Source organism: Aythya marila, assembly GCF_965140915.1.
Source record: "Aythya marila genome assembly, chromosome: 5".
Taxonomy (NCBI): domain Eukaryota; kingdom Metazoa; phylum Chordata; class Aves; order Anseriformes; family Anatidae; genus Aythya; species Aythya marila.
The window spans coordinates 7337833-7364796 of NC_139046.1; the positions used below are offsets into that span (position 1 = coordinate 7337833).

The 26964-nt window shown below is 40.2% G+C and overlaps 1 protein-coding gene across 6 annotated transcripts in view; it reads left to right on the forward strand.

Annotated features, from left to right (window-relative positions):
- Positions 1–26964, forward strand: part of SYNE2 (spectrin repeat containing nuclear envelope protein 2) — a 186354-nt gene that overhangs the window by 99973 nt on the left and 59417 nt on the right. For all 6 annotated transcript variants that reach the window (XM_082762021.1, XM_082762025.1, XM_082762024.1 and 3 more), the window contains exons 63-82: positions 1676–1801; positions 4178–4372; positions 4953–5027; positions 6081–6200; positions 6649–6756; positions 9920–10150; positions 13747–13914; positions 14932–15057; positions 15571–15683; positions 16109–16250; positions 16698–16829; positions 17406–17558; positions 17815–18024; positions 19197–19298; positions 20366–20485; positions 20647–20847; positions 22386–22559; positions 23141–23272; positions 25288–25484; positions 26534–26666. In XM_082762021.1, the coding sequence (XP_082618147.1) occupies positions 1676–1801; positions 4178–4372; positions 4953–5027; positions 6081–6200; positions 6649–6756; positions 9920–10150; positions 13747–13914; positions 14932–15057; positions 15571–15683; positions 16109–16250; positions 16698–16829; positions 17406–17558; positions 17815–18024; positions 19197–19298; positions 20366–20485; positions 20647–20847; positions 22386–22559; positions 23141–23272; positions 25288–25484; positions 26534–26666 (2958 nt within the window). The remainder of the gene's footprint in view (positions 1–1675; positions 1802–4177; positions 4373–4952; positions 5028–6080; positions 6201–6648; positions 6757–9919; positions 10151–13746; positions 13915–14931; positions 15058–15570; positions 15684–16108; positions 16251–16697; positions 16830–17405; positions 17559–17814; positions 18025–19196; positions 19299–20365; positions 20486–20646; positions 20848–22385; positions 22560–23140; positions 23273–25287; positions 25485–26533; positions 26667–26964) is intronic.

Below are 26964 nucleotides of genomic sequence, written 5' to 3' on the forward strand. Positions count from 1 at the left end.
CATCAGGAAGAGTACCTGAAAGTCACAGCAGCTTTATCAGTTTTCTGTGCAAGGGAGTGGCAATATTTGCATATTTGATGTTTTACTATGTTCATTTCTTAGTGCCTGCTCTCACACTACTGACAGGTGGGCCTTTTCCATGGTTAGGTCTCAATATGAAAAGTAAAAAGCAAAATTTAAGCATGAAATAACTCAAGAGAGAGGCATCGCTTCTATGTAGGCATGATTTATGTTCTATTAAGAAAAGGATAAATAATTTTTTTTTGCCTTTTTTGAGAGGGAAATTGGAGTCTGTATACAGAGTAGTATTCTTTAGTTAGTCAAAGAAATTTGAGATATTGCATATTTTACTTGTTATTGAACAGTCATGTGAATGTGGGAGTGCAGGGATGTGTAAGAGAATCTCTCTTTTGGAAGGACTTTTAGTTTCTCATCAAAATTGGGCAGGAGAATGCCTACTTTTTTTTTTTTCCCCTCTGCCCTCTGATTTTTTAGGTATGGCATTAAAACTAAGACCATAGTCTACAATTAAATATCTTCCTCTTAAATTTAGCATTTTTTAAAGCAGGGAAAATACTTCTTTCTTCCTTTTGAAACCTGTAAATTAAAAATAAAATCATGCAGAATCTTACTTGTGTGTGTTCTACTGGGAGGGATTGTTGTTGTTGTTGTTTATAGCCAGAAAGACTCTTTGCTCTGAAAGGCCAAGTCTGTGAACGCTTTGCAGACAAGGTTACCAGCCTCCCGGGCTGTAAGTTTAAGCCTGTTGGTAACTGCATTTTCTTCTTCACCTTTTGCACCTGAGGAATAGGCCATAGATATTCGTTGATTCACAGCCCAGAGGCTGGAAAACAGAACCACCAAATGTTTTGTGAATTGAATGCGTTCACAAAATATTCTCATCTGTATAATTTCTTTGTTACCTGCGTGATTGTGTCAGGCTGTGGCTGACAAACATTAGCAAGGTGTGTGGGGAGGTTGCTGATTTCTGCATGAACAGTGAAGCATGGGGGTTGATGAGATTTTTCTGTCACTGTCAAATGAATAAAAGTGAATTTGGCAGTTGTTAACACATAGTAGGCTTTCTCTAAGTCATGTAAGAAGAGGAAGCTCACACATAGTGGAAATACTTATCATTTTATAGGAAGTATTCAAATTTTTAGAAACCATGGTCGGCTTATCTCCTGAGCTGCAGTTTCTGCCTGGCGTACAGCACAGTTCAGTTTTGGTCAGTGCAGAACTAGCTGGCAGTAAAGACTTGAGCACCACTGAAAAACAGGTAGGCTTTCTCATTTGATATGAAACAGAGAACAATGGCCAAACATGTAATTTCTCTTTATTTTCAACCTTTTCTAAATTGTAGTGAATGTGATTAAATATGTTCCATTTTGCATTTTAGATTCAGTCATACTCTAGAGTAAGCAATAGTATGCTCCGAGGCAGAATTCCCCACTGTACTGCTTATGAATAGAGCAGAGCTCGTCTCTAGCAAGTGAATAAACTTTGTGAGGATGGAGTTCTGTGAAGTTAGGAGGACAAACACGGTTTCTTTTAACATGTAACTACAGATGCAAAAGGGGCTCAAGTTCTCTTTCGTGCAAGTTAGTTGCATTACTGACTAGTTTGTTTACATCCAAGTAAATTCAAAATTATTTATGATGATTATAATTCGCAGGAAGCTTTAAAGAAAACAGAAGAATGCGAGCAAGAAATTGAAAAGCGGAAACAGTTCTTAAAAAACCACTTGGTTGAAATATCACATGAAAATCAACCTCTGGCTCAGAAGACTTCTTATCCAGAGGTGGGTTTCATTGTTTTCTCTCTTATGTCTGTTACTTTTCCTAAGGCTACTCCTGACAACAAGTAGCACTGAGAAACAGGAGTGTGCTTCCCCTCCCTGCTGCAATCAAACAGGCAACTGAATACCATGGTGTGACTTCACATGCATAGTTTGCTATATATGAGGAGATATAATATTAGTTTGCAAGTTGGGCACGTCTTTCATATTATATTCCTTGTTGATTTTGATATGCATCTGTACCCTTGTCAACTCCCAGTGAAAATCTGAAGTAAAAAGTGAAAATTTTGGTGAAACAGTATGCAGTGCTGTTGTTTTCCTGTGCTCCTTATCCAGCTAATGTGGCAGGTCACGTTACTGAGGTAGCAGCTAGGGGTAGTGCATGAAGAGAGCACTGTGTCCCTTTCTGATCACTGACCATGCAGTGGTACTTCAGGTGATTCCAGCTAGGGTTAGATTCTTTAAACTCCTTTCCTTGTCCTCGCTGACATGCTGTGTTTTCATCAACTGATAACACGCTGTTTTTCTCCCTGCAGTTGGCTGTTTTCTGTAATGGATGAATTGCTTATTTAATGCAAAAATGAGATGTGTTTTAAAGACAGCCCTGCAGAAGTCAGGAAATGACTAATTAAGTATAATAACTATTTATAAAGTACCTCTGAAATGCTCAGCTTTTTACAGTCAGTCACAATAAAGTTAATAAACATACATTGTACTTGCTTAATAACTATAATCACTTGGTAACTCCTAAGTACATAGCTGCTCTGCTCTCAGGTTGGATGTAGGAGACTTGATGCTAGTACTAAGCATGACTCATTTCCTGATTCTTACTTGTTTTTGAATTTGAGTATAGGTCTTTCTGCTTAATATCTGTGTTTTAGAAGAAAATCTGTTTCACAGTTGTAGCATTTCATTGATAGGATTGGCAATGGAATTGCCCATCTTACTGGGGGTCTTTAAATGTGGAAGTGATGTCTATAAAGATTTGGTTTCTGAGGAGGTTTTATTTTGGCTAGTTAAGTCTGCAAAGAAGTAGCTGGTAAATTTATGGTGTAAAGTCTGCTTCTGCAATAAAGCAACAGAAACACTATTCTTAGTGAACATTTATAAATATATGGTAAATTATCATACGTGGCCATCTCTTCGTTCCAGGGACTTTTTCTTGCTTTTACCTCTGGAAGATTTCACCTTGTGTTTTCCAGTGTATAAAAGGAAAAAGCATCATCTGAGTAGATTTTCCACAAGCTTTGAAAATCTGCTGGGTTTCCTGCCTCCACCTTCCTAGTCATGCAGCCATGCTAGCATTGCTGACAAAGGAAGCTGTGGTTGAGACAAAACCAGCTGTCTTACTGCTTTCATCTGTCACAGATTATTACTTCTTTAGCTTTATTCACACTATGATAGAGCAGGCTCTGGAATCAGTGCTGTTATTATTATAAACCTAGCATCAAAGCTTGCTCTAATGGACTGATCCGAGTCTGCATTGGGATTTTTAGCCACTTCTCAGTTTTGTGGTCAAGCCATAGTGCTTCAAAGAGATTTAGCACTTTCAGTAATGAAGGACGTGAGGCATTTCATTCCTCGTCCTGTCTTGGTTTATTACTGCTTGTGCTTTCTTTGCTTACCTGGTGACCAAGTGGAAAGGGAAGGCCCCTAGCAAAAGGCTCTAGAGCAATAGTCATGGCCAAGGGGGAAAGCAAGACAGATTTATTTTCCTCTTTGTTAGTGCAGAGTTACTTGAGTTATTGTTTAATCCCTGCAGAACATTAAATATTTTCCTTGTACTTTCTTGGGGACCATTGCTCCAGTATTACGTTCAAAGACATGGAAAAATTCTAGTCCCTAGCTGTGTCACTAAAACCCTCCAAATGGTTTATATTTGCTTCTTTTAGATCAGTTTCTGCAAAGAAGACTCAGCCCTGAATTACCCCTAGCTGTATTTGCTCTCATCTAGGCTATCCCAACTGTTCTGTGTCAGGTTTCCAGAGAAGGTACTTGGAAGAAACATAACCTGCTTTGACTCACAGAGTAATGTAACTCAGCTGCATTCCCTCTGTCCTGAGGGAAACTCGTATTCCCATGGCTATGCAAGACCTAGTTAAATTTATTTATCCAGCCTTTCACATTTGTTTCCAGACTACCAACCTACGCATTATAGCTAGCAAGTGCTGTCCTGAGCTGAATCTGTTGCTGTTGTTTTGTATGTGTCTGGACATCTCCTGCAGTGACAATGGGAAATTGTCCCAAAGCCCTGAGAAAGGAAAAAGGGCAAATAGACCTAGACCCAGTCCCAGTAAGATGTATCACAAGTGTCATCTGTTACATTACCATTTGGTTAACTAAGAGAAATGTCTGATTACAAATGTTGTTCCTCTTTAGGGAGAAATGGAAGCTGTAAAAGAAGAAATCATCAAGCTGTGTCAGAGAAAGGAAGATATTCTTACTGGGATGAAGAATTCAATGTCTGGGCTTCACCAATGCTTACAGCAAGAAGTGCCTGACCTAGGAGATGAATCCCCAGCCTCTGAATTTGCACAAACTGACTCAATTGGGACTACTGTTTCTGATCAGCAGGTAAGTTGAGAACCATGTTGTGATCACTTACCCAAGAGATGATGAGGGAAGGTAAATAGCCCTTCTTCATCCAGAAAGACAAGCATGTGACAGAGCTGCATCCCTCCAGCTGTGAACCAGTATTACTTCTCCTCTCCTTTGTGCTTTTGAATGATTCTGTAAGGACTGGGTATAATGCATGTCTATGAGAAGGCAGGAAAGAGGTGTGCCTTAGGTTATTTTTTAGCATGAGCAGATCCAACATGAAGTTTACATTAAGCAATCAACAGCAAAATGCTAGGTGTGTAGTTTTATTGATAAGCAGTTGTTCTGGAATTTTCAGTAAATTGTTTCATGGAGCAAAATGAACTTTGTCCCAAATATAGCTGTGATATTGAAACATTAAAGCATAGCCCCAGTTTTTGGAGGTGCTTAGTACCTGCAGCTTTCAATTACTTTAATGCAGGGTGGCAGATGCTCACTGCTTCTCTAAAAGTGGACCCCAAGCGGTAACTTTCTTTTAGTTTACAGGCAGAAGAGAAGAGGCTTTTACTGTTCTTGTCATGAATAATTAGGCTGTCCCTTTGTGTGTATTTTGTAGTTGAAAAAAAGAGGAATGATGTTTCTTCTGCCTTGTTTAGATGAAGAGTCAGAAGACTATTCTGTCCACAGCAAGGTGAGGTCAATATATATCTTATATATACAGCTGTATATGTGTGGTACAAGGTTTTGTTACATGACAGATTATGAAAAATGTGTAAATCTGAAATAATTTAGAACAAATGGAAGCCAAGTTTGTCACACCAAGAAAATATGCTGAGAAACTGCACTCGAGTCAGCTTACCAGTATTACACAGGAACTCATTCTGCAATGTGTGATCCTGCTTTTGATGGGATTGCTTATACAGTAATACCCCTTTATGCAAGTGTTAGTGGCAAAACATGGGCCTCAAAAACAATATTTATATGTGGGTTTCCTTTCAGACAAAATTAGACAGCCTCTGAAGTGCTAAAATTAAAAAAAAAAAAAAAAGAAATAAAAAGAAATAAAAATGTATGTTTGAGCTTAAGAATAAAAGGCATGATCAAACTATTGGGGAAGAAGTGAAGGTAGGGAGAGATTTCTGGGATAATGGGAGAAGCTGGGAAATACTGCTCAACAGGTTGCTGACCTCAACAGGTCGAGGACCAAGGCTAGGAGTAAATTTTCATGCTGACATTAATAGCTTTTGGAAAAAAGAAAAAAAAAATCCATGAAACTTTGCAAACCTTCCAAGAGGGACGAATTTTTGCAAGTTGTTCAAGTGAAATTAGGAACGTGCAGAAATGCTGACAATATTGTAGCCTAGCTACCTGCTCGTTACTGATGCAAGTTTTCTTTGCATACAAGAGTTGGGAGTTGTTTTGTTTTGTTTTTAGGGGACAGGACAGGAGAAAGACTGATTTGCTGGTGAGGTGTTTTGTTTGTTTGTTTGCTTTGGAATAGCATGAAAAACATGAGAATACTCTTAAGGTCTCCGGAGAAATCTATCAGTGTCACCCAGCTGCCATTCATCTTCAAGCAAAGCTTCAGAGCAAGGCAGAGGTGGGATTTGGGAGACACAAGATAGATAAACAAAGCAGAAATAGAGCCAAGTGTTAGTAAAGATTTGCAGTACTTTACATTGCCTGAAGAAACATATGAGCTTCCTTTTCACAAGCTAATGCTGAGCTCTTGCTGCTTTCAAAGGGAAGTACAGCCGCAGAGACAGATAAGAGCTGTTGGCCTTCAGAAAAAGATGGTGAAAAGCATAAGGAAGACAGCACAAACTCCTGGTCTTCTGGTACCTTGTCAGATGGTGTTTCACAGGTAATGCACTCAGGTTTATCTCCACAGGGCAGGAACTAATCTTTATGGAAAGGATCTGCACAAGTCCTAGGTGTTGAAGTCTTTGAAGTAAGAGACTGTAGAATTTCAGGATGACAGCCTTACTGAGATAACTCCCTCTTCTGCAGCAAACTAAGTTTTGCCTTAAGTGTTCTTTCCTATTGCACATAAGAATTTATTGAAACCTGACAAAAACACCAAAGATAGAGAGGCACATTTGTTAGCAGCAATTCATTTCACTAACTCCTGGAAAGGCAATCAAATGTGCATTTTGTCAGGGGATGATTTGTGGAAGAGGTTCCCTTTGTACATGAAAAGATCATCTAATATACCATGGGTTGAATGGCATGGCTGCTGCCCTTTGAGGCTTCTCTAGCACAACAAGTCAATAATGATAAAAACATTTCCCCTGTTGTCTCTGACTCTACAGGATGCTGCTGAGCTAATGGGATCGTGCAATAAACATGGCAAGGACACGTCTTTGCAAACTCTGCAGAACGCTGAAGACCCTGGCACAGGAGAAGAAAATCAAGCCATGGTGAGTCTGAAGGCCTGAAGTAGGCTGAACGAGGTGACCTTCGGGGCTCACTGCATAACCCAGCTACAAGGCAGAGGCCCTGTTCGGTTATGATAATGCTACTGGAGTTTGTGGCAGGATTAATGATATGGTAAGATACCTACAACCCTTTATGGGCCTCTTTATATTGCTGCTTAGGGTGAAAATGAATAATACGTTTTGATTTGCTCCTTGAAAATGAAGTTTACTGGGGAACAAGATGGAGTATTTTCAGGAGTAAAGATGCTGGCATTCATACAGCCATGAATGGAAGGGTTTAAATGATAAAGATCTGGATCAACTATGGGATTTTTAAGTGTTAGATAAAGGAGAAATTAATGAGAATGAGACTCCATATGTTGTTGCTTTGTGGAATGCAAACACTAGCTTCAGGATTCATGGGCAGCAGCCTATTAGTTATATGGAAAAGAACATATGGGGACAGTCTTGAATAGTCCAGCAAGGCCAGGAGCAGCAGACTGGTAGCAGAGCAGCCTCAGCTCTAGCTGGGTGTAGAGCATGGAACAAGCTAGAATTCATCATTGCATGAGGCAGGACCAGGCTCCCAGGTTATTTTGTCTCCCGTTGTTCCTTAAATGCTTTCATCAAACTTATCCTTTTTGGGGAAAAAAAAAAAAAAAAGAAGAGAGAGAGAGAGATGGGGGTAGAATCTGAGATGTGCTTTATTAAAACATTTCACATTTCTGCAGTGGTACATAGCTAACTATTAATAGCAGTCAGAAGCTGGGTGTCGGTATTAATTGTGTATTAATATTATAAGCAACAGCATTCTGCCTCATGTGAGCGAGTGTATTACCTATGATGTACCTGCACACATGATGTCTCTGTGTCCTTCCTCTCTGCTGTGCGACAGTGGTGTTGGTCTTTGCATGTGCAGGACATCTTTAAGCTCCCTTTGCAGACAAAGGAGATGTAGTCACTGCAGTCCCTAAGCACAGAAAGTGGTCCAGCTGAGCTCTCACTGCTCCTTCATGTTTAGCTGAGCTGCACTGAGTAAATCTGAGCTGAGTGTAATGGGAATTCAGACACCTGTATTCAAAAGACTTAAATCTTCAGGTGAACTTTTTGGGTATCCAGGCATCTTACAAGACAACATACGCGCTACTGGTACCTTCGTGTGCCACAACTGTATTTTGTCAGCCTCTTGTCTTCAGGGACACCTACAATCCATGGAACCCAGTAATATAAAAGCTGAGCAGAGCAGTGTCTTGAGATTGACACAGCTGCTGTGGAGAGAGCATTGTCAGGTGGTGAGACAGAGTCTTCCTCTGCTTCCGTAGAGAATGCAGAGAAGGGCTCCCTTCCTCAAACCATGGCAAACAGCATTTTTGCCAGCAACATCTTTACCATACCCATGTGTTGGTACACTGTGCTATTTCCATATGCTGTACAGCTCCCTACAGGGAGTGATTTTTTTGTTGCTGTTAGACGATTTATTTATGTGATCAATTACTACTTAGAGACAGGAAGACATTTACTTTTATAAATACTAAATTCATTTGTTTTCCCTAGAGATGTGGTTAAGTGTAGAGATATATGGAGACGGTTATATTTCTGTTCTCTGTTTAGAGCTTAAGTGCACACTAAAATTAAATAATTCCCACTATCCTAGTGATTGCTAAACAATACCATTTCCCCCCTCCTGGCATGTTGTCCCTCCTATGCAAATTCAGTTAGAGCAGCCTAAAACATAATCTAGGATTCAGAAACATGTTTGAATTACTGTGCGTCAGCTGAGCTTTGGTGACTGTCCACTGCATGTCCTCTGTGGTCTCACTCTTGGAACATGAACATATGATGTGTGCATGAAGCTGAACATAGTTACACCTGATTTTTTATTCAACTGATTTGACTGTATATCTGAGTCTCTATTTTTGTAAAGGAAGGGAATAAAGTTTACTGCAGTAACAGTGTCTGCCTGGGGAGGGGCAGAGCACACCTAAGTGAAAACTAAATGCTTATGTACGTGTGTATGTCATGCACAGTATCACAAAAGTTTAAAGTTTGATTATTTTTTGGCATTATCAAAACACATTTACTTTAGTGAACCAACATGTTTTGCATGTCTCGTTGAAATAAAACAAACAAAATATTCTGCCCTAACTGGCAAAATATTTACGATCTAAAATAAACAGGCTTAGAACTAGTCAGAAATTTCAGATGGAGGTTGAAGTAAACTGGTACTTCTTTTTATACCTTCAAGCACATATTCCTCAACAGACATACCTAGGCCGTTTCCATGATCTGTGCACTCAGATTTACTATGCTTAATGGCACTGTCACAAGATATATGGGAGATAAATAAGAAAAGTAATTATTAAAGTAGGGCACTGATAGCCGAAACATTCATGTTGGCTCTCTTATTTTCTGTCAAATCTCATTTTAACATGAAGGTTGTGCACTACTACCGGCCATCTCATTTGCTTGTGTGTATGCTCTAGAGCCTTGGGAGTGTTACAGGTTTTGTAGTAGAGGCGCTGTTCTCCACTGACTTATTAAGTACTTGCATGTGTTGAGGTATATACAGACCTGTATAACCTTCTAAGCAACTGCTGATATCTGCAAGCACTTTAGACTTCTTATTATGGGAGCGTACAGTTCTGCTTCTTAAAGGAGTGCAAATCAGAAGACAGAATTACACAACATATACTTAAAATACAGATTTCTTTTTCGGTGTGACCTAGAGCCCAAATAAAGCACATTCATTCGACTGTTGGAACCAAATACGTACAAGTGACTTCTAAGTGTTGCACAACTGCATGCTTTGCAGCTGTAAACTGCAGCACTTTTACATCTTACTCCCTCAGAAAAACATCTCTCCTCAGGGGAGAACTGGTTAATGGTGAGTCATCTCGCTTCCTGTGCGCCCAGGTATACCTGGGCAAATGCAAATCGCTGCCTGGAAACCTGTTGCACCAGGTCCCAGGATCACCTGGCTGCCAGTTTCCCTTTCTTTCCTTCTTTTATCTTTTTTTTTTTTTTTTTTTTAATACTGGGAAGACGGTAACAGAGTTGGTTCTGAGCTTTGTGAATGTGAAAGTTAAACATTTCTCACTGGTAAGGGAAGGGGAAAAAAAGGAAGAAATAGATAGATAACTGTGTTTTTTCTTGTGCTTTGCTTCAGACTGACACGCCTCCTGTCCTCAACGCCACCCAGTGCTCTCCAGGGAAAACAGGATACTCGGAGGAAGAGGTGGATGGCGGTAGGCCTGAGCCGGAAACAATCCTCCAGGTGTGCCAGGCCCAGGTTGCCGAGCTGGAACAATGGCTAGACAAAACTAAGGTGTCCCTGGGGTCAGACCCCCAAACCCCCAAAATGCAGCAGATGGTGGAACTGCAGCTTGGTGATTGCCAGGTAAGACCGAGCCGTCAGTTTGCTGCTGCCATCCAAATGAGTCACCCTTCCCCGGGATTTGTGAATGCAGAAAAGCTACAGTTTGCTTTTCCTTCCCTGCTTAATCGGCTTCATTACACTGTGCACAAGATAGGTAACTGCTTGGCTTCAGTTTCAAGTGCAGCTTTCCAACAGCTTAGTTTAAATACCTGTTTTTAGGGTTGTACACAGTGGGATCTTTATGTATCTTGGGCATGTAGGTAGAGCTCCGAGTGTTTTTAAAGCTTTGTTTTTATTTAGTTTATTTTTGGAAAGATGACTCAGAACAGTTTAAATCTTTGATCAAAAGTCATGTTTTCATTGGCCTCCATCATGATTAATCGGCTAGAATAAAGGGTTTTGTTTTGTTTCAACATTTTCACTTTTGATTTTTTTTCGAATGATTTAAAGACCAATGTAAAATAACTTCTGAACTGTTAAGTTCTTATTTTACACTTTAGGCCCCCAAAGCTACCAGTGTAGGGGGAAAGGTAGAGATTTTTCCCTTGCCTACTCTGTATGGCAGTGGTATGTGGAAGTACAACAGGTATGTGGAAGTGCCCCTGGTCTATGACAGCCTCTTGCCCCAGGTAGCCACAGAAGGAAAGGCGTGGAGTTACCTGTTGGTAGAAATGGATGGAGCAAAACAGAGCTGGCATGAGGGGCTGGAGTGGGTGGGAGTCCTGGCACAGCTATTTTTCTCTGGCATGCAGATTAAAAGAAATTGTGCACGCCAATTTGGATTTCCCTCTGGTGCCAGGATGATATACTTATCTGCTTCAAGAACTGAGCCTGCCTAAAGCAACCAGATACACTCTCTGAAAAGGAGCCTGTACCAAATTTTAAATTACTAGAAGATGTGTTCAGATGTATTTTTGTTTGTTTGTTTTAATGGGGAATGAGTCCATGCCAAGAAATGCCTCTGGGTTTAGGCAGCCAGGTGCTTGGCTGCTGAACTCTGGGAATTAGGATGCTGAGTACACTAAGTAGCTGGCTGTATCTTGATCCCGTTCAAGGTTCATGTCAGTGTAGGTTTTGATATGGCAGTTGCAACCAGTAAAAACAAGCATGCCTCAGGCAATGGTAGGCCCTGCTGAATTCCTACTGGGTTTTAACAGTTTGGCTGTGAACTTGTAGGGGCAGAAAGGAGGAAAAATGTTTTTCCAACCTAGTCAAGATCTACAGAGAAAAATGCCCATTGCACAAAAGAGGAGCAATCTGTAGATATAAACATATGGTGTAAATCAGTTAATTTGGTGCAGTTGAGTCCCAGTACCTGTCTCCTCATTCAACCTTCAAAACATGAGTTTAACGTAATGCAGAGATTCAATCTGATTCACAGCAGGGTGAATCAACAGCCAGATCCCAACTTTTTACAGTGGCCTGGATGACACATGATAATGTTACTATGTTTTGGTAATTTAGATTAGATGTTACAAAGAATTTCTTCACAAAGTAGGTAGTCAAACATTGGAATGGGCAGCTCGGGAAAGTGGTGGAGTCCCCATAATTTAAGAGATGTGTGGACATGGCACTAAGCTACACAATTTGTTGATGGGGCACAGTAGGTCAGGTTGAGAGTTAGACTTAATCTTGATGTTTTTTTCCAACCTACGTTCTATGATTATCTCGCAAGAGCCTGCTCGATTTGTCCTAATCCTCTGGCACAGCCTATCTGAGGATTTGTATGACATCAGATCCAAAATGCATGGTGATAAATTCTAAGGAAAAAGTTGTCTTCTCTGCACATTGTTTGTCTGCTGGCTATGGCATTTGGGATGTGTATTAGTATCAGCCTTGGAAACAGGCTAAATCTTAAAGCATGGAGTGTCTTGAGATATTGTCTGGGAAGCTGTAACAAATCATGTTGAAGTAGGTAAAGAAGTACCCACTGTGTCCCTGCTGTGCTGGTGACTACTGTCCTCAGCTTGGTTTGGCAGTAGGGAATTCTTGTCCCTCCTTTTAGTTGCTTCATTGAAAGCCCAGTGGCATTTCAGATAAAATGGTCGCAGAAGTACTTGTAGTCTTAAACTAAGTTAACAGGTTATCAATTCATACAGCTGAGACATGGACGTCACATTTTGTTCATTCTGTGTGGTGGTTTTACCCAGCTGGGCAGCTGAGCTCCACCATAGCTGCTCTCTCACTCCTCAAAGGGGAAGGGGGAGAAAACATGAAGCAAAGGGCTCAAGGGTTGAGATAAGGATAGGGGGAGATCAATCACCAGCTAATTTCATGGGTAAAACAGACTTAGCATAGGGAGTTTAGTAATAGGCAATAAATTACATTAACAAGCTACAGCAGTGAGAAACTAAAAAGTACTAAAGACACCTTCTCCCCATCTACCCTTTTCTACCTTCTCCCCCCTAGTGGCACAGGGGAACAGGGGAATGGGGGCTGCGGTCAGTCCCTGATGCTTCGTCTCTGCTGCTCCTTCACAGTCCCTCTCTGCCCCTGCTGCACACGGGGTCCCTCCATGTGGGACCCATGGGTGCAGGGGGACAGCCTGCTCCACCAGGGGCCTCTCCACAGGCCTCAGGGGAACTGCTGCTGTGTGCCTGCAGCACCTCCTGCCCTCCTGCTGCACTGACCTTGGGGGCTGCAGGGCTGGGTCTCACTCCTTGTTCTCCCAGCTGCTGTGGCACAGCAGTTTTTTTCCCTTTCTGAAATCTGCTCTCACAAAGGTGCAAACATTGTTTATTGGCTAGGTCTGAGCAGCAGCAGGTCCTTTTTGGAGCTGGCTGAAACTGCATATCTAACTTGGGGCAGCTTCTGGATTCTTCTCACAGAGGCCACCCCTGCAGCCCCCTGCTACCAAAACCTTGCCACATAAACCCACTACATTCTGTTGTGGAGGCAACAAGCTCCCTAAAGGGGGATAGAAAAGTAGAATTAACTCCTTAAACCATCAAAGCAAGATTAGTGAGAATTTTTTTCCATCCATGCTAATGACCTGTGAACCTTCTGTCAATAGCCAAAATTGTTTTTAGAACAGGTAACATTCTCCTTTGCAAGGCTACACTTCCATACAGTGGTAACATTACCTCATAATTTGAGAACTGCCGCCTTGCTTCTGGTTGATGGGATTAGACTAAATTAAAACTGTGACCCCACTGTGAACAATAGCTCAAGGATTTCTTCCTCATTTATCATAGTTTTGCATAGTTTTAGTTGTGCCTTAGACTCACAGCCATGCAACTTGACTTTTACAAAGGGTGATGTGATCAGTCTGTGCACTATCTCCTTCACCATTTGGGTGTGTTGTCTAGGTTCATCCAAATGTAGTCTGTCATTTCTGCTTTCCTCTTTGATTCCTTAGTGTCTGAGATGGTATAACTTCCAGCAGAGGCTGTTGTTTGAAACAGTTTTGTCTTTAACATTGTATAAAATGTACTTAATTGTTCAAAATAAAAAGAGACCATATAGAAAAAAAATAGGGAGGGCGCAGCTTTTTCTATTTCTACCTGTACGCTTCTATTCATTTCAGACAGGGTAAATGTAAGCACTGATTTCAGAACATTATCAGGAAAGGAGTGTTGTACTTTTAAGAATGAATAATTGACTCCTGTCTCTTCTAGGTGATGTTATCAGAGATTGAACAAAAGGTCCTTTCTTTACTGGAAGATTGTGGAAACAGTGCAGGTCACCAACAAGAGACGGAGGCTCTTTCTCTGAAGCTGAAGGAAGTGAAGTGCAATTTGGAAAAGGTCCAGATGATGCTTCAAGACAAATACAATGAAGAGCAGGTAAAGCAGATGAATGCTATGCAGAGCAAGAATAAGAGTCATGGTGCTTTAATGTGCTGTAGTAACAGAAGAAGAGTTAGAGCTCACCACATGAAGCAAGGAAAGGAGAAGAGTCAATCAGAAATGTCAGACTTGCTATTATTCCAGTTTGCACTGCTGTATAATTATTTGTAGTTTGCAGTAGGTAGTAGGATTTGTAGTGAGTCTTTGAGCAATGTCTTTTCTTCTTTAAGTGCTCAGTTGGTTGAGATTTTGTGAGGAACATAGGAAAAGGATAAAAAGTTTGTAGTTTTTTTGTTCTTTATTTTTTTGTAATGCCTTTGAAATGCCATGATGTTTGTTTGTAACAGTATCACAGCTGAGGCCTTAAAGTAGTAACTAACTCTTTGAAGAACAAGTAAGTGGCACAGGCAGCAACTCAGCCAGCTTTCCAGTGCCATAGTCCCCCAGATAGATCTGGACAGGATTCCTGCAATGGTGGCAAAACAGGTTTTCCTGTGAACCCCTTCTGTGCTTGACCTCTTTGCTGAGTTTCGTAATGAATGAGACAGTAAATCCCAGCTCTAGAGCTAATTTGCACACTCTTGTGGAGTGCTGGAAGAGAACAATCTAAAAGGGAGCTGACAGGGCCCATGAGTGAGTTAGCACCGGTAAAGGCTCGTGTTGAAATATCTCCATGAACACAGACAGGTAGAAAACTGAGGTGCATGAATTGCACATCCCTATAATTTGGTTATACAATAAGAATGGAGAGTTAGCATCAATTAATCTGCCAACAGGAGAAACAAAACAAAGCCTTGTAACCATCAGGAAGGGAAATATTAGGATTTCTGCAGCAGGTTAGAACATAGCAAACTTTCAATAAATGGAACTGTACAGAATGTTTTGCAAGAGTAGCAACCGTATTTGCACTGCAGATTCTGTGTACAAGTGGTCCAGGCCACTCCTCCAGACTGCACCTGCGGGTTCTGCTCTCTCAAGTCTGGAAGCCTTCCCAGAATGGGTCTCTCTTTACAGATTCAAAACAGGGAGAGGATTGATCCAGAGTCCATCAAGGTCCTGCACTCAAATGGTTCCAGCGTGCCCCAGCTTGCCCTTGCTGAACAGCCGTTCCTCCAGCACAATGGTTTCCAGTACCCACAGGTAATTCTGTCTGGCCAATAGTTAGGCTGCTCTACATCTGCTGTGGCTTTAGGGGAAAGTTACATATATTACTTGCTTCAATTGGCAATGTAGGATCAAATCTTTCAAGGGCAGGTCACAGACACCCCTCTCCTCTAGTATTAGGAGAGAGTTTGTGAGAACAGAGAAAGGCCCCCAATCCCTGAAATCACAGATTTTTTTTTGTCCAAAATGTCTGTTAATGTTAAAAAGCTGGATGGTACCCTTGCATAATTTGTTTCTGACTGAGGGGTTTTGGTTCTGAAACTTCATCTCAGGCTGTAATATATTCTGTAAAAATACACATTTTTAGAAAACTGTTTGTTTGGTAACATCACATTTACACATAACCTGCTTGCTATTCTGATAGACATATTCTTATTTTCTTTGCTAAATGAATTCATGTAAAATGTGATTGGAAAAGCACAATCATCATTTCAGGGTAATACAGTGCACACAATTGATTTTACTGTTCATTCTGTTCTCTGTTCACAGGATCTGAAAGTAAAAGCAGCTGAGCAGAAAAGCCTTATTGACTTCATTGAATCATGTGTGGAAAAAATGCAGCTACAGTTTGAGGACAGCGTGACTCAGAAATTAGAACCAAGGTACAAAATAACAAAATCACTCCCCAAATTCAGTTATGTAAAACTGTCCGAACCAGCTGAGACTTTTCAGTGGGGCACCTTTGGTTCTTTGAAGGGACATTTGCCTTTAGATAAAAAAAAAATGCAGTATCCGGGAGATTTCTGCAATCACCAGTCTAGAGAAATGGAGTCTCATTTATGTGACAACCTCCTTGATATTGGGCTGACTTTAGTGTTCAGTCAGTCTTGGTATCAGGCAGAACTTAAACTGAAGCATTCCCAACCAGAGGCAAGCTGGGTATCTCTGTTCTCAGCCACGCACTTGGCTGCACTCTGTTTTGGGGGCATATGCAATAGAAACTACTTTTATACAAGAAGTCTTACAAATCTAGTTTTGTTTATTCTACTTCAGTATTTGCCATTCTAATAATGTTTTCTGAATGCAGCAATGGAGAATCTGATCTAAAAAGCAAGCAGGCTGATCCCACCTTATCTCCAAAGGACCAAACGGGTAATAAATGGCAATATTTACAACAAGAGCTGTCATCAAAGATGAAATCTCCTCTCTACCAGCTTGTAGAACCTCAGGTCTGTTTAACTTCAGTAAAACACTCTTAACACTCTTTTTGCAGGCTGTTGGTTGTGTTGAAGATAGCAATCAGGGTATCTTCCTGCATCGTCATATCATGTCCTTTCTTCATCAGATAATTGAAATCTGTGCAAGTGCTCTCCAGAGGAAATTGTTAATGCATACTGTTTTCATTGTTGTCTTTTAATTTTACTTTGAGGTAGATAATGACTCTGGAGCTGTGACTATTAGGTATAGTGTGGGAGCATGTAGGTGAATTGTTGTAGTTAACATTCAGACCTGATGTTATCTGCTTGATTCTTTCAAGGGAACTAGGAGAGTTAGCCAGCAAGCTCCCAGCTGATTTTTGTGGATGTGCATTACGTCCCAGTTCTTGCAAGTGAGAACATTTTGGTCAAAACAATGAGACGTTCACCTAATTGCATTGTTCTTTTTCCCACTGTTAGATTACAACGAAACTGAACATGCTGCCCCGAGGCATGTTTGCTAGTGCAGGAACCCCAACTGTTGAAGAACTGAAAACTTACACTGTCCAGCTGGGAGATCTAAGCCAAGAAGCAAATGTGGTGCATGCACAGGTAATCATGGCATGTTCTAGTATTGCAAAAAACACAGGGGTTCTAGACACAAGACACTGAGAAATAAAGACAAGCATCATTGCAAATGGGGCATAGTAGTATATAATAGTATAACTTTTGCATCAATTATGGGGTATTAAGTGCAATCAGAGTAGCATTTTGAGAGGAAACATTTCAAGTTTCAACTATGATACTTCTGCTACCTGAACTCAAAGACATGCTAGTTTGGGTAATGATTATTCCTCAAACTGTGTTAAGTGAGGACCCCATGAATTGATTTCAGTAAATCTGCAGTATTGGAACTGACAATGCAGATTGTGTTGTGCCTGTTCCTGAGATCAGAGTTCTGTAAAACTGTAACCACTCCTGATACACAGAGGGTCACTCTCAGCTTTGGCCTTGGCAGCTCTGAGTATTGCATGCATGCAACTGTCTCATTCAAGACTGTCCCTCAGTATTTCATGAATTCCATTTTATTATTATTAGCTGACTAAACCTATAACTTTATACAAGTGAACAAATCTTAGGTTGGCCTTGAGTGAAAGCACTGAAAACTTCTGACTTGCCTTTACACAGGATAATGTGGCAGAGGAAGTCTCTTCCAATTTGGACAGGAAATTGTTTGAGCTGCTTCTGGCGATCAGCCGGTGTTTGAATAATATGGAGGAGATGTTAAACACCTCAGTCCTCTCCACTGAAGAGGCAGCTGTGCAGCAGGTTCTTTATGAGGTAACTTCCCTAGAGCATCTGGGCAAGGAAGAACCCCAGTGGATTTCTGTTACAATATATATATATATGGCCTGATGTTTCCTCTCTGTTTTACTGGTATTACTCAGGACTGACACAACTGGGCTCTTTGGTGCACAGATTTGGGCCTGTTGCCTTTTAACAACAATTAGCAGCTTGAGTCCCAATGCATTTTACAGACAAGACTCCTTGGACAGAGACCATTTTCACTCATGTTATCTTTATTCCAACCCTTTAGACTCTTTCTATCGAGCTGCAAAAACTTCACACTGATTTGAGTGATAAAAAGGACGATCTTTTAAAGTCTATTACCTGCGCTGGTGGGAGTACAGATGTGTTCTGTGAGTGCTTTAGCAACTTGCAGGCGCGGCTGGAACAAACTCAAGCTGCCACTGCTTCAAGGAGCAATTCAATGAAAGCTGGGCTGGATCACAATAGCAATTATCAGGTACTCCACTGCCAAATGCACATCTTGTTTCACAGCACCTGTTAGACGTGTCAGTGTTAATGCATTTGAGTTACAAATGAGCCATCTATAATGCTCTTTCTTTTTTTTTTTTTTTTTTTGGTACTAAACAAACTTGTCTTGGTCTCTTGAGAAGCAAATTCATTTTGCTGTTTACAGTGCTGACTGCCTTGGAGGCCTTGTTCATAGTAGAAAATTTGCATGCAGAGAAGGTAGAAGTAACTTGGGTTCCTATGTATGCTAATGTACAGGCTAAAGCAAGTTTCTGTGGGAAAGAATTAGGCCAGGGAGGGGTTTGTATATTCTTTGTGCTACTTTGTGGACTCAGGACTGATCAGAGTTAGTATGGTGCCATAAACTCTGTTTGTTGTTCACAGAATATTTGTTATGAGGGACAGGCTTCTTCCCTTTTGGTGTAATGTCTGGCACTGAGCTGCTTATGGCTGTGCATTGGAGGTTGATTTAACCCTTGGTATTTACTGTTCCTTGAGATTTTGTGCCACAGTAACAGTAGCCATGGTTTTGTAAAGTTGCATTTCTGTTGTTGTTCTTCAGGAAAGCAGATAATGAAAAAGTTTTCTATAGATTCTTGTGATAGACTAAATCTTCTAGCTATTGCTGAAAAATAGTCAGATCAAGTATTCTTTCTGAAGAAAGGGAAGAATAACCTAGTCTTTGAAATACAGTTTCCACTGTTCATCAGAACTCCAGTGTGCTCATCATCTGCAAGTCAGGCCAGCTCTGTGCTGTTGAATAATAAAATAAGTCCTTTGAAGAGCACTGAGATGTTGTCTCCAAACAGGAGCAGGGCTGGTCTTGTGATGTAGAATCCATTGAGTTCCATCAGTTGGCAGTAATGGGCTTATTTTCTCATTTTCAGAAGAGAAGAATTTGTTTCTCTGTTAGTTTCACAGATCTTTACAGTCACAGAGGATCATTGTGACAGAGTAATCTCCTTTCTTATACTTCACAGACCAGAGAATTTCCCTCTCCAAATTACAGCTTTGAGACCTTAATGTGTATTTTTTTGGTTTGTTTTTTAAAGAGCAAAATCGCTTTTGCCATAAGAGGTAGCCATTTTGTTTGCTGTGTAATTTTGTCTATTCATTACTATACTCCTGATGTGTGATATACTTCTGATGTTTCTTTTGCAGAATGAAGTCAGACTACTCTATGATCAGTTAACTGAGAAAAAAGCTACTCTACAACAATGTTTGAATGCAATATGTGGCCATAATGTTTCTGAGCAGCTTCAGGTAATTTCATTCAAAGGAAAAGAAAAACTTATTAGCTAATGTTTCCAGATTTCTACAATTTGTTAAGTTTCATATTTTCTAAAGTTTGAGTCTCACTTAGGTTTCAAGAATGGGGAAAAGAGAGAGTTCAGTATTTGATACCCCTTTCTTCTTACTACATCCCAGTCCATAGCTAGACCTAATTCCAATCCTTTTAGCAGCTGGAGTGGAGGAACCAGTCTCTCCACAACCTCTCAGAGCAAATAAACCCCACACTATAGCAGGGAAGAGAAAAAGTTACTTAAAATGCAGCATTTAACATGTTATACCTTTTTATTTGCAAAACTATATAGCTTTTCATCATGGGAATAGGACTGCAATATTTATATCCACTCATTCAGCAGTTACGAGCACTTTATCTTAGTGTAGCATTTGACCAGTTAAGGTTTTGTGCAAAATTTTTAGGGATTAGCAGAGAATTTAAAATGAGCAGACCGCATATCCTTCTCAGAATGGTCATGAGCCATCTATTTCCTTGCTGGCGGAGCAAAGAGGGGTTCCCAAAACATTTTTGTTACAGGCTCATAACCATGTTTACAGACACGATTTTCTGCCAGGCTGAAAGCTATGCCCAGAACTTCTGAAGCCCCACGTAGGAGCTGTTGCTTTAGGTATATCCTGTGAAACAACCACTCTTGTAAAAGGAATGCCATCAGTACGTAACTTCCCTTCATTCAGAGAGAACTTGTGCCAGTCCATCTCTTACTGAATCTCTCCAATTCATGCAAAAAATAGTATTTTCTGAGGCCATTATTCCTTTTAATAGCTGCTGTAATGCATGTTGAATGTTGTACTGAGACACAAGACCTGAATTCTCTTCCTGCTTGCGTCATGTAAACCCAATGAGCTGTGTCATGAACAGTCTTGTCTATTTAGCTCATAAACTTGTTAGATTACGGTATGTCATTGTCAATTTATGAAGTGGTCATACAGCAGAGATCCAGCCCCTGGATCTGCTGCACAGCTAGTGATTATGTAAAGTCTAGAACAGAACTCTTTCTAATACCTCATGTTGTCTTTAATTTCAGAAAACCGATATCTGTGCTTTGGAGCTGCAAAACTTTGAGAACCAAGTAGCAAAACTGAGAGGCTATGGGGAAAGATTTCAGTTACCTATCACCTTAATCCAGGAAGTTTATAAATTAGAGGTAAAAACACAGTATGGTTTCCACTTATTCAGCAAGGTTTGATCTTTCTGTGCAAGGTATTTTTAGCATCAAAAAAATGATAGTTATTTTGCATTCTGGGAATGAGTGGTTTGGTTTGTAAGATTCATTTCTGTCCTAACTAAATTATGTTCATGTCGTAGGATGTTTTGGATGACATGTGGAGGATTCTGAAAGCAAAGTATGTGGAGCTGAATTCCCCTTCCATCAGTGAGAACCAGTATGAGGACTTACTTCGTGGGTTTGCAGAGTTAGTTGCTATTGGACAAGAGAAGGTTGCACAAGATGCAAAGCAGCTAACAAAAAGCAGGGCTGCTCTACAATCTCACCTGGAAAATCACAAGGTATGGGATGCTAATCACAGTACTGCTCAGATCAGCATATCAGGAGCATTATTTTCTCTAACTGGTTGCTCACAACTGTCATGGAGAAGAATAACTCTTAAGAGAGGGACCTGAGTACCTGCAGAAAATGATGAAAAGCTTTCAGTTAACCAAAATTGGATCTCTCTAAGAAGGACAGTTTATTACAACTAATTTTCATAATAAATTAAGATGGGGGTATCAGTTGTGCCAGTGTATTTAATACTACTGTTGTGGCTTACCTCAGAACATATTGATATATGATGAAAATGCATGTCCTTCTGACTTTTGGTAATGAGATTGCTGAAGTTGCAGTCTAGCAACTGAAAGTTGAGGCTTTGCATTCTTTGCATTCTGTGCCCTCATGATCTGATGGAGGAAACTTAGCTGTAACAGCTCTTTTTTTAGGGGAGGATAGTTTAGATCCTCCCCTTGGAAGTCTGGTGTCTCCTCTACCTAGCTGCTACATGTTTGATGGAATATCCTGAGAATGCACCTGCATCCTCACTGTTCTGCTGCTTGGCAAGAAGCCCTGGCCAATACTAATCACAGGAAGACATGTCTGTCATGTCAGTGTCTTGATTTAACTACTTCATGTAGCTCTAGCTCCATAAAGAATTGCTTCAGGATGCCAAGCACTGCAAATCACTACTCTGGAGTCATAGGAATGATGTTTTGTCATTTAGTCAGAAATTGCCCTTAGCAGAGTAAAATGTTAAGAATTTATTTACAAAGGAAATCAAATATAGAATGTATTTGCACTCCAAATTTACACACATTGATTTACAAAAATAAAAGAAAACAGCAAGAGTAATTTTTCCTGCCCTAGTTATAAAGACTTACCAGGATGCTCACAGGGTTACAGTCCTTAAGTGAAATTCTTGTACGAGGTATTAGTTCTTAGTTAAGGCCTTGGTTGAAGAGTATGATCTTGCATACTCAAAGGTTTGTGTTTTTTTTCTGAGAGAAAGTATCTTACTGAGATTCATCCCTTTCCTAGGGGCTCAGCTGAGCCATAACTAAATCAAACTGTTACCTCACAGTTATCCCAAAATACTTATGTGCCCTACCTACTACTTCTGATCAAACCCTTGATGCTTGGAGTCATCTCCCATCTAAGTGAAACAGTCTGAATAATGGCTATCTGAGGATGATGATAATTACCTCACATTAAATTCAACTTACGTATAGTTAAAACTTCTTTCCATCATCTTCCTCCAACACCTCTGTATCTTATATGAACTGAAGGTATAAATGTAGATTATTTTATTTTTTATAAATGTATAAATGAAAGTAGTGTATGTAACTCATCAATGGTTATTGACTGACTGTAAAATCATCAGTAACTGCCCATCTTGGGTCGATGTAGAGTTTGAGTAGAGGGTTCCTGTTCCCAGCTTTGAGAGGTCCTGAAGCTGGCTGCTCTTCTCAGTGAGTCTCCTCTACCTTCTCCATACTCCTGCATGATTTCTCTTAAAGAGCCGGCTTTAACTGTTGTTTGTCGTCTTTTTTTTTTTCAGGACTTTTTCCACAACCTCATGACCCACATGGCTTTCATGCAAGCATTTTCCGAGAAAGTGTCTCCCTCCATCCTACAGAAGAGAGAAAAATTCTGGAGAGAGCTGGTGGATGAAGTCAGATTGTTGGAGCAGAAGGCCAGTCAGTATGGTATACACTTAGAGAGCCTGTTAAAGGTAATGAACCAAAGAAACCCAGGGTAAAAGCTGAAGGGAAGGAGGAGACAGGTTGCATATAGGGGAAGCCTTTCTGTATCTGTGATTCTTTGGGTGGAAGTAGTTCTTCTTTTACATCTCCATTGAATGGCAACTTGTTCTGTGTGTTTCAGTAAACTGTCAATTTCTTTGAAAAAAACTCTGGAAGAGGACATTTCAATCCATTACTCTGATGTGGGTGGGACTTTATGACTTGTTGTAGTTTTAGAGTGCCTGGGCTGACAGTAGAACCTTTTAGGACATAAAAATACTAGTACTGCTTTAAAATAAAATCTGAAAAATGATTTAAAAACACCACTAAAGAACAAAAAATTAAGTGTACCTCTTTAAAATTAGAAATCTTGAAGTTATTCAGTGAATTATTTCATCTGTGATAAAATCATATCTCACTTTAATATTTCCATATGACTTACCTGTTTACGTGTTCTGTTTCGTTGAAACAAGAGCTACTGATGCTAGAATAAGCATTAAAGTCTCAGTCTGACGTAGCAAAAATGCACAGATAGATATGTGTTATATTAATGACGCAATGTATTTTTTAGGAATGGACAGAATTTGATGATGAATGCCTAGCTTTCAGTAAGGAGTTAGAGGCAGTTAACTCTACGTTGCCATCTGTTAATTTGGTTGAAGAAACAGAAGAAAGATTAATGGAAAGGATTGCACTTCTCCAGGTATTGATGTGTCCGCCTCTCTGACTGTTTATCTTTGTGGATCTGTAGGGCTAGAAAGAAAGATTAATTGGAATATGAGGAGATGCCAGTTTGCAGGGCACTGTTTCCTTTGTGTCCATGTCTGTGTGTGGATGCATGCTGAAAATTTCCATGTTCTTTTTAAAAGTAATGAGGGATTGGGCAGCTAATTTCAGCCATGGTCTACAAGTTCACCTAAGTAGGAGTAATGACTATAGCTGCTTTAGAACTTGGTCTTAAACGCAAATACTTGGGAATGGTCCGTAAAGGCAGAGCAGCATGAAAAAATGGCACACAGGCTACATGAGTCACAAGGACTTTGGGATGAACACGGAGCCACTTCTCTGTAATTCAGGAATGATCTTCTTGCCATGATGTAAAACCTGTGGAAGAGGAGAATCAAGCCAGTGCCTTCAAATATTTGTACACCTGGTTGCAATAGAAGGCCTACTGGTTTTAACAGCTCCTTCTAAAATTCTGACTATTCAAAATGAAACGTCCCGATTTCCCTCTGACCAAAGAGAATAAATTCCTTTTGTAGAGAATGGCAAATAGGCTACTGGCTTGTTCCCAGTTGCAGCTCTGATGGCAGATCTATACCTTTATTTAGAATATCAAGTCCAGTTTGAAACATTTTATCTATCTTTAAAATATATAAAATATAAAAACAATCTTTATGGTTGTTTTATAAAATTAAGAAGAAAAAATATTCGATAAAGTGGTGTATCCTCAGAGTGATTTGCATTCCTCAGAGATTTGACCTTTTTTGTCTTCAGAGGACCTACTCTATTGGAAATTTTGGAATTAGTGAGTCTCTGTGTCTATAATAAGTCCAGTTTGATATTTAGATTCATAGACTCTAAAGACAAAAAGAACTACTGTGATTTAATGTAGTTGACTGCATAAAAGAAATTACTGGATGTTCCCAGAGAATTCTGAGCTACAGTTTATCTTTTGAAATAAACCAGCAGTAGATAATAATCACAGTGGCCCTCGGGTGCTTTAGATGCCTGTCACAGTGAGATGGGAGACATATAATATTTGCATAGCCATTCATTGTAAAGTTGTTTGCTTTCCTTTGTTTCGTAAGTTCTTAACTAGCCGTTCACTCTTAAGCCTTTATTTTACTTTAATGACATCAGAAACAAAGTAGTAAGGCTTTAGAAGATTCTTTTGGGATGACTCCCAGCCGTGGAGCTTTGCAGTTTCAAGGACAGAGCAGAATAAAATTCTCTGGGGTTTAATTCCTGTGAGACAATTATCCCTATTAATACTAAATATTGTATAACCACTTCTGTCTGGAGAGATTTGAGAAACTTGCATATCATACAATTGCTCCTTTCTGCCTTCTCCCTAGGGCTGATCTACTTCCTGTTTCTTTTTTTTTTTTTTTTTTTCTCCCTCTTCTTATTTTGAATTTTCAGTGAAGTGTAGTAATGGTAAAATGATGCTTTGTTTTTATTCAGCTCTCTGAGCAATCCAAGCCACTCTTATGACTTTGACTTAATGTCTTCACTGTTCACTCTTCATTTCTCCCTACCACCATTATTCAGTAATTACCCCAACAGCTTCTTTCAAAACTTTGGCAACGTTTTAAAAATAGGATAGAGACAGAAGCCCTACTAAGAACAGGAGGGTGATAATTTTCTGCTGGGGACAATTATATGTACAGACAATGCAGCCAGGTCTGATAGATATGGTTCATCCATAGCTTGAAGTTTACGTGTGTCAAAAAGGCCCAGAAAATCATATCAATTGTTTTGATTAATGTATAAAATTATGTTGAGATCTCTTCTGATCTATCAAGAGGAAACTGGAAAAAATAAACCATATCCCTTTTACATGTACTGAAGTACAGATTGCTTCATAATGGAAAACGAAATACTTGGCAGAGGAAATGTGAGATTAAGGTGTTAGAACAAATGGTATGTATTTTGCTAGCCATGTTTTTGATTTTTAAAATGTTATTATTTTGCAAACTTCCCATATTCTGATAGCAAATCAAAAGCAGTGTTGATGGAAAGCATGCCCGGCTATACCAGATGGTGAAAGAAGGGAAGAAATTGCTGACTGCAGTAAGCTGTCCAGAAATCACAAGTCAGATTCGGAAGCTGGAAGAGCAGTGGTTGTCCTTAACCAAAAAAATTGGCAATGAACTACACAGACTTCAAACATTACTCCAGCTCTTGGTCAGGTGGGTTATAACTCAGAATACAATTTGAGATATCAGCTAGAAATTAATTTGTAACATTCTACAGTTGCATTTTCTAAATATTGATATAAAAGTAATAAATGTTATACTGCCTTTCACTTAAAACTCAAAAAAAAAGAAAAAGCAGTAGTGATCAGAAAAGTGGTATTGTATTACACAGCCGATCTTCTTGCACTCGCTTCACTTCCCATTTAGTTTTGTGGGAATGCTGTTTTGATTGCTATCGTTGCAAAGTATCTAGGCGAGTTAGCTGCATCATGCTGCAGTTCCTGTACTGAAAGTGTTAACAGAAGCTCTTATCCTGCCATAAGCATTTTTGTTATGAATGCGAAGTAGCCTTTATTCCCATACAAAGGCATAGTGCACCAATCTGCATGTACACGATCCCCCTTATAAACTCTCAAGACCTGGTAGAAATGCTGCCTCACCCTGCTGTTTTGAGCTTCCTGAGGGGGAAAGACCCAGGTATGCTCTGTGCTTTCACAAGGCCCAAGCCAACTGTCAGCTGCAGTCCTGGCAGTTTGGGTGGAGGCAGTCTGGAGCTTTACAACCCCGTCCACCAGGCAATGTATGAAGCACAGCTCTCCCTGCACCCAGTCTGTGTGCTCTGAGCCTAGTCTGCCTGGACCAGTGGTGGAGATGAAGCATTCCTGGATTTATTGGTATTTAATCCTGCTGTGTGTTCTGTCTGCACTATATCTTGCAGTATGCACAAGTGATTTTGACTACTAGCAAAACTGTTTTCACCCACTTGAGGTTGTCCTAACATCTGCTGGGTGAATATGGAAAGAGGATGTTTTCAGAGAGAGCAGACCAACTGAAAAGAGCTGCTAGGGACAGACTCTTGTGTATCTGCTGCAGAACTGCTGTGTTGCACATCAGCCCGTGCTGGTGCTGTGCTCCCATAAGAGTTACGTAGCTGCCTAGGTGTCAGAAGACCTTCTCACAAAGATAACAACTTGGAGGATGAGAAACGTATCCCAGACTCAGATAGGAGTTAAATGTTTGTGTGTTTTGTTTTCTCCTTTTAGCTACAACAGAGACTCAGAGGAATTAATGAAATGGCTGGATTCTGCTCAGCAGAGAATGAATTTTTGGAAGGAGCAGTCTCTCAGTGTGTCACAAGACCTTCCCACCATCAGGGATAACATCAACAGCTTGTTTGTAAGTCTGTTATCCTACCAGTTATCCTACCAGGTTGAGATGATATATCATGACTGCCAGGAAAATGACCCTTTTGACTTTTTTTTGTATTTGCCATGACTAGAAGCTGCCTGCAGAATATGACACAAAATGGCTGCATGCCCCAAAGATACTGCATTACCTGGATGGGGAACCAGGAGGATGGGAGGCCACAAAAAAACTTCTTTCAGATAGTTAGGCCAGCCAGAGTGCATAAACCAGAATGGGATACTCTCATAGAGAGTTCCCAGTTGCAACATATCACAGCCCAGCCAGGATC